Genomic DNA, 7,336 nt, shown 5'->3' with positions numbered 1-7,336 from the left:
TTTCTATTACAAGTACAAATGTTGATATAGTGAAATTGTTCAACAAGGAACCTGAAGCAAAAGGAGGTGGCGGTTCTGCTTTCAAATCAATCCCAATTTGGATTGAATATTCAACAGTCCTTAAAACCAGTCACTGTCTTGTTTCCACTTTTAATTTTGTAAATTCTGATTGGAGAGATCTAAATAATCCTTTGCATTTTGTAACACTGTTTCTAAAGTAAAATGTGAGTTTATTCCAAATCCTTTTCTGTCACTGTAACTTCTTGCTCTTCCATAACATCATCTGCTTCTTCATCAGCGTCTAGAGACATACCTGCCATTATTTCTCTTTGACATCTAGAACATTCACATTCAAAGGCAAAGTGTTCCATCAAATACTTTCTTCTGTTTCCCAATGTATCATCAAATCCCATATAATTTAAACAAACAAAATCTCCTGCCTTAATATTTCTGGTTGTTACGATTTTTTCATCTATTTTCTCACAATTTTCCTCACAAGAATGATTGAAAAGGCACGCCAAACCATACACACCTCCTACAAAACCATTCAATTTGATAGCCATGGTAAGTCTGAGTACTTCCTCAAGCCTTTCCTTGTCGTTTTCAAGATATTCAATTTCTTCCAGTGACATACCTTCAAATTCCTCCTTTATACCAATATTTTGTTTTACGAGTTGTAAATGTTCGAAAAAGAATTCTCTCCATTCTTTGTCAAAAATTTTAGGAGCCTCATCAATTTTTCTAGGATGTAATCCTCTCAATGCATTCTGGAATTTCTTTAAATTCTGAATCAAATGTTTGAGAGTAATACCAACAGTAACAATACTCTCATCTGATGATAAGCATGCACCTGTAATAAATTGATCATGACAGAGTAATGAATCTTTTACAATTGTGACACCTCTATATTCCTCTCTTTCTCCATTCTCATCATAAATTTTAATTACTTCCTCAACAGGTATATCCTCAATAGCTTGTACACAATAATTATCATGAGACAATTTTACAATTCTTAGTCTTGGATCTAAATACCAAAACTTTGATTCTCTCAAATTATTCAAAATAGGTTCAATAGCTTTCCTCTTTTGAGGGAAGTTATTTAAAAAATCATGAACAACCATTATTGCATAAACACAACTGTTCAATTTCCATAATGAGTTAAATAGCATTGTACAGGCATTGGCATATCCAGTAGGATCGCTTTCAATTGCTTTTTCAAAATACGGAATAGCTTGTTCTTGTTGATCTAAATAAAAGTGACCAAGTCCAACCTTGTAGTAAATAACAGCCAAGAGTGTTGTTGCCGTAAAAGATGGACTTGTTATTGGATTAGATTTTCTTGTTTCTACATGATCATTATATAAAATTAATGATTTGTTAAAACAATCTAAAGCCAACTGGTATGATTTGTTATCGAGATGGTTATTTCCTTCAACTATTTTATTTTCTAGTTCATTGTTATCGGAACAATAACGAGAAAGCATTTTTTTTCTTCATCATTCTTGTTGAGTTGATGTTTGGTAAATGAGCAATTTGCGATATTAATAAAAATGACACAAATCAGAAGAGATGGTCCAAAACCTCGCCACCAAAACGATTATGCTTTCAAACACAACAAGGCTTCTAAATTAACTGCTAAAATTCTTTCTACTCCGAATGTTGGACTTTGTAAAAGATGTCACGACATTATTGAATGGAAGAAAGCTTACAGAAAGTATAAACCACTAACACAACCAAGAAGATGTAATGTTTGTCAACAAAAAACTATCACACTGGCCTATCACGTTATCTGTGATGCTTGTGCCAAAAAACAGAAAAAATGTGCCAAATGTTGTGAGTCGTATGATGATAAGTTAGTTGGTGATGAACAATTGGCAGATGAAATTCAAAGTTTGGAAGAGGTTAGTTTCAAAATTTAAATAATTTAACCTATTATTGTGGAAATATTTAGTTGGAAAGACAAATGAGTACAATGAGTCTTAGAAAACAACATAATATTATGAGAGAAGCAGAAAAATTGGCTGAAGAAGATAGAAAAAAGGATGCTAAGGATGGTAATGGCCTCGATAATGATGATAGTGATGGTGACAGCGATGACGAGTTTTCCGATGATGAATAATTGATGAATTTTAATGATCATCACAACCTCACTCATCATATCCTCCTTTCATTGAAAACAGGTCATACGTGAGACGGCAGAACATGTAAAACAACTTGAAGATTTACAACGAGATTGACATAAAGTTGACTTGAATTTAATTTATAAACTATTTTCAATATTTGCAAAGAGAGTATCTAGATCAGAAATATCGTGCTCTTCAATTAAGTCTGATTGAATATCGAAGAGTGGTGGTAAATTGTTGATGGATTCAATTATTTCCTCGCCGTGCTGAAAATCAATAAGAGTATCACCACAGAATTCTTCGTCTGAATTCAGTATTTTGAGTTCAGTAGCTTCTTCAATGAGATTGTTATCAATAGAATGAAGAGATTGTTCATTAGAAGACAGGGTCAATTCTGACACCATGGAAAAGTCATTCAATAATTCATCAATTTCATTAAAATTGAGATCGACGTTCTGTTGAATTGAAGGAGTGTTTGGAAGGAAATGATCTTCTGTGACATTTTCTTGCTGAGTGGGAAATAGGAGTGAATAAATTAAACCATGATCTTCTCTCAAATCTGTGTATGAGCTATCTAAATTAGCTTCATCTTCTGGAAATGTGCAAGAATTAATTTGGTCAATTGAATAGAAAGTAGAAGAGTCCAAACTTCCAGCTCTGTTTCTTTTTCTATTATCTTTGGTTGAATGATCAGAAGCAGCATGCACACTATTTCTTCTTTTCTTCCTTTTTTTTGGAGAGGTTTCAACTTGATTCTTGAAGGACTGTTGCTTTCTTTTCTTTGAGGCCTGCTTTTCAAAGGATGTATTGTAATTGGCAGTAAAATTGTTGTGAGGGGAAGAACTAATGAATGTAAACGAACAAGGCTTCTCTTGAGAAGGTTTCGATTCATCGAAAGACTTTTGCTTCTGTCTTTGTGTACAAATACTTGATACTCCTTCAAGTTGATTGGCTGATGGTTCTAAGATATTAAAATCTTCACATTCTTGTTGCGGAAATGAGCTTGAATCGTTGGAATCTTCATTCTTAAAGACAAAGAAGTTATTTTGAAAAAGCTCATTGTTTCTAAAGTGTTTGTTAACTTTTAAACATTTATGTCCTTCGTACTTAATTTTGAAAGCAACATCTTTTGTCATATCAACAAATGTCAAAGAGTTATTGTTATTTAGAGGAGATTGAAATTCAAAATAGTGCAGTGAAGTTTCGGCTTGATCTTCCATTTTTTTCTGTTAGAATGCCTTAAGATTGCTCTAAAAACTTCAAGATAACGTACAAGAATCAGATATCATATTTTACTTTTAAAGAATTTGCTTATAATTATTCAATTTTCCAATTAGTGTAAAGTCTTTTAAAGTGCTGCTTTGTTTTACAACAAACTTGGCGCCACATTTTTCCCGCCACACTTTTAAAAGAATCAGTTAAAAAAAATGAAAAGACGTTCACACGAAGAAAGTGACAGTGAGCAAGAGGAAGATTTTGATGTAAACACCTCTGCCATGAGCGATGAGGATGAAATATCAGCCTCCCCTCAACAAAAGAGACATAAATTATTTAGTAGTACAAAATCGGGTGATGTGAAAGAAATTTCAATACTTCCTGATGATTTTAAAAGCAAAATTCCCTTCATCGAACAACAGGACCAATTCATCAAGAATCAGACAGTGGGATTTTCTTTAGAAGGAAAGAGCAAACTGGATTTTTATTTTGTTGATTCTTGTGAACTTGATGGTAGAATTATTTTGTTTGGTAAAATCGAAACCCTTCCAAATAATTACGCCAGTTGCTGTGTCAGACTTGAAAAAGTACAAAAAACTATCTATTTTCTTCCTCGTGAGCCAATAGAGGCAAAACTTGTCAATCAAGAACAAGAATCAAGAATACAAGAAGAATTATCTGAAGTATTGAAAATTTCACCAGAGAAATTTGGTTTTAAATTCAAGGAAAGAAAATACATATTTGAGGATGCTGATGTACCATACAACAAGAGCATTACCATGGTTAAAGTTGTTATATTTGATGTTAAGAATTTAAAACCACATTTACAAGAGTTTAGAGGTTCTAAGTTATTCAGCAAGGTTTTCCACGCAACTACTAGTGGATTGGAAGAATTTATTTTGAAAAGAAAGTTGATGGGACCTTCATGGCTTTCTATTCAAAAATTCCATGTCAAATCATCCGGTCAATTGAGTTGGTGTAAATTTGAAGTTAGTACAGATGAACCAACAAATATTTCTGTTATCAATGATGATAGATCACCACCTCCATTGGTTTTAATGTCATTGAAAGTTAAAACTATCCACAACGAAGAAAAGAAAGTTAACGAAATAGTTGCTGTTTGTTGCATACTTCAAGAGTATTCTTTTACCGGTCAGCAAAGTCAACGAAAGAAGTTCATTGTTGCCAGAAAAGTTGATGACAATTCAGTTGACTCTAATGGAATAGAACTAGAATTTAATGAAACATCCCTCATTAATCGTTTGATGGCTCAAATTCAACAGTACGACCCAGATATGTATATTGGACACAGCTTCCTTAGTTTTGAACTTGATATTATATTGCAACGTTGGAAAGCTCTTAAGGGAACAGATGGAGTTTTGTGGTCTCGTGTTGGCAGATTGAGATTAAGTCGATATCCTATGCTTCAACCATTGCCAGGAGGTATGAATGAGTCTACCAAATCTGAAAAAGAGTCTCTTGCTGGTAGATTAGTATGTGATACATATATCGCTGTTAAGGAGTACTTAAGAGAAAAGTCATATTCTCTTGAAGATTTAAGAGTTTCTCAATTGGGAGAAACTCCTCTCGAGAAGGATATTCGTAATCCTCTTTATGATGGTAATCTGATTCTGACAGCAAAATATTTTTCAAGTGTTGAGGGTGTAGAAAAATTCTGTGCCTTTGTAGAACATGATGCACAAGTGTCAATGGATTTGATGGAAAAATTAAGTTTAATCCCTCTTACCAAGGAACTTACAAATGCAGCAGGTAATTTATGGAATAGAACTCTCATTGGATCTAGAAGTGAACGTATTGAGTATCTATTGCTTCATGAGTTCTACAAACAAAAATATATTTTGCCAGACAAATCACGTGCTTTTGGAAAACGTGGTGGCAGAAAACCAAAATATTCTGGTGGTTTAGTTTTAGATCCTAAATCAGGTTTTCATCACAATTATGTACTTCTTTTGGATTTCAACTCTCTTTACCCATCTATCATTTTGGAAAATAATATTTGTTTCTCTAATTTTTTATACACTGAAGAAGAGAGAGAGGAACACAAGAATGATAAAACCGTATTGCCTCTAGTTATTGAAACACTACTTTCAAGAAGAAGACAAGCTCAAAGACAAATGGAACAAGCAACTGGTGTACAAAGATGGCAATATGACATGCGTCAACGTGCTTTGAAATTGACAGCAAACTCTACCTATGGTTGTTTAGGTTTTACTTTTAGTAGATTTTTTTGCAAGCAAATGGCAGAATCAATTACAGTAGAAGGAAGAAACATTTTGACTCAAACTAAACAATTAATTGAGAATAGTTTGAGATTCAGCGTTATCTATGGTGATACTGACTCTGTTATGATTGCCACCGACACTACAAACTATGATGAGGCTCTATCTAAGGGTGAGGAAATCAAAAAGGAAATTAACAATTCCTTTAGAAAAGGTAAAGGAAAATTGGAAATTGATATTGATGGTTTATTTAGAAGAATGTTACTCCTTAGAAAGAAGAAATATGGTGCCCTAATTCATACTAAAAATAAGCAAGGCACAATTATCCCAAAACTTGAACTTAAAGGCCTTGATATGGTCAGAAGAGATTGGTGTGATCTTTCTAGAAACGTTTCTCAATACATTATTGATCAAATATTAAGACCAAATGAACCTGTAGACTGCCAAACACAACCAACACCAGAAGAAATAGTTGCTAACATCCATACCCACCTTAGAGAAATTGCTGACGATGTAAGAAATAATAGAGTTCCACTTGAACAATATATTCTCACAACAGCACTCACAAAAGAACCTGAACAATATACAGATGCCATTAATCATCCTCATGTTCAGGTTGCTTTAGAAATGAGAAGAAATGGTCAAGCTGTTAGACTGCATCAACGTATTCCCTTCGTTATCACCTTAAGAAAGGATGGTACTTCTTCCTCCAAAGTTTCTGAAAGAGCTGTTCATCCAGATACCTTCAGAGCAGAGCAAAAAGATAATAATTTGGAACTTGATTATGAATGGTATCTTGCTCAACAAGTATTCCCTCCAGTTTCTCGTTTGTGTGAATATTTACAACAAACAGACAAAGCTCTGATAGCCGAATGCTTGGGACTAGAGAAGAAATATTTCAGAACTAGCTATGGTGACGATGATAACATGGAAGAGTATAAAATACTCTCTAGGCAGGAAGAATACGATGAATTTGAAGGTATTGAACTACCTGTCAACTTTACTTGTGATCACTGTTCGAACAAGGTAAACCTTGACCTTGTTTCAACTTTGACGAATGCTATTAGCACAACAGATACAGACATGATGCAGAGTATTACCATTCTTGATTGTCCTCATTGCAAATCTAGAATGTCCACAAACAAAATTGTCAATCTTTCACAACTAAATATTAGAGAACTCATCAAGAAATATTACTCAAATGAGTTAAAGCCTTCTGCTAGTAACTATAGAGCCAACATCTCGGATTCATCGACTCATGTTATATCTATGCAACCTGGGGGTTATGGCGTTTTTAATGGATCTGTTGTATCTGTCAAACAAACCTTTACTCCTCAAGATCTGCAGGTTAGATTGAGATATTTAGCTCGTATGTTTGATTGGTCTTCCTGTGTAAAAGCAACTTTCAAGAAAATAGACAAGGAACAATATTCTTCATTAGAAAAATTGAAAGCTGTTGTACAAGAAATGCAAAAACAAGAAATAGACGAGCTTGGCAAAATCTACAAACATGTTTCCAAATACCTACAAAGAAACGCCAGACAAATGGTAAACCTTTCTGATTTATTTAAACTTGTAAGCGTTGATAATTAGATTTACACTGTAAATCCTGAATATTTATAAATTAAATCCAAATAGACTCCACTTATAACAACTTTTGTAATGCTCTTTTTCTGAAGTTGAAAAAGATTTACCACAAAAATAACAAAACTTGGTGTTACACTGAGTACAAAGCATCGAATTACAACCTCTAGTTTT

At 33.6% G+C, this 7,336-nt stretch overlaps 3 protein-coding genes across 3 annotated transcripts; 2 read left to right on the top strand and 1 right to left on the bottom strand.

Annotated features, from left to right (window-relative positions):
• Positions 1-230: 230 nt before the first annotated feature.
• On the bottom strand, positions 231-1,121 carry NAEGRDRAFT_61131 (uncharacterized protein; the record flags this gene model as incomplete). Its single annotated transcript, XM_002682987.1, has 1 exon — positions 231-1,121. One exon carries the CDS (start codon positions 1,119-1,121, stop codon positions 231-233), a length of 891 nt encoding a protein of 296 aa, XP_002683033.1.
• Positions 1,122-1,550: 429 nt separating this feature from the next.
• Positions 1,551-2,678, top strand: NAEGRDRAFT_77677 (uncharacterized protein; the record flags this gene model as incomplete). Its single annotated transcript, XM_002683333.1, has 2 exons — positions 1,551-1,901; positions 1,952-2,678. 2 exons carry the CDS (start codon positions 1,551-1,553, stop codon positions 2,117-2,119), a joined length of 519 nt encoding a protein of 172 aa, XP_002683379.1. The 3' UTR covers positions 2,120-2,678.
• Positions 2,679-3,550: 872 nt separating this feature from the next.
• Positions 3,551-7,171, top strand: NAEGRDRAFT_61128 (DNA polymerase alpha catalytic subunit; the record flags this gene model as incomplete). The annotated part of the gene is made up of 1 exon (XM_002683332.1): positions 3,551-7,171. One exon carries the CDS (start codon positions 3,551-3,553, stop codon positions 7,169-7,171), a length of 3,621 nt encoding a protein of 1,206 aa, XP_002683378.1.
• Between the last annotated feature and the right edge of the window lie 165 nt (positions 7,172-7,336).

The sequence above is a fragment of the Naegleria gruberi genome (assembly GCF_000004985.1).
Source record: "Naegleria gruberi genomic scaffold NAEGRscaffold_1, whole genome shotgun sequence".
Taxonomy (NCBI): domain Eukaryota; phylum Heterolobosea; class Eutetramitea; order Acrasida; family Naegleriidae; genus Naegleria; species Naegleria gruberi.
The sequence above is the reverse complement of the archived record's forward strand: the minus strand, read 5'-3'. Positions and strand labels throughout refer to the sequence as shown.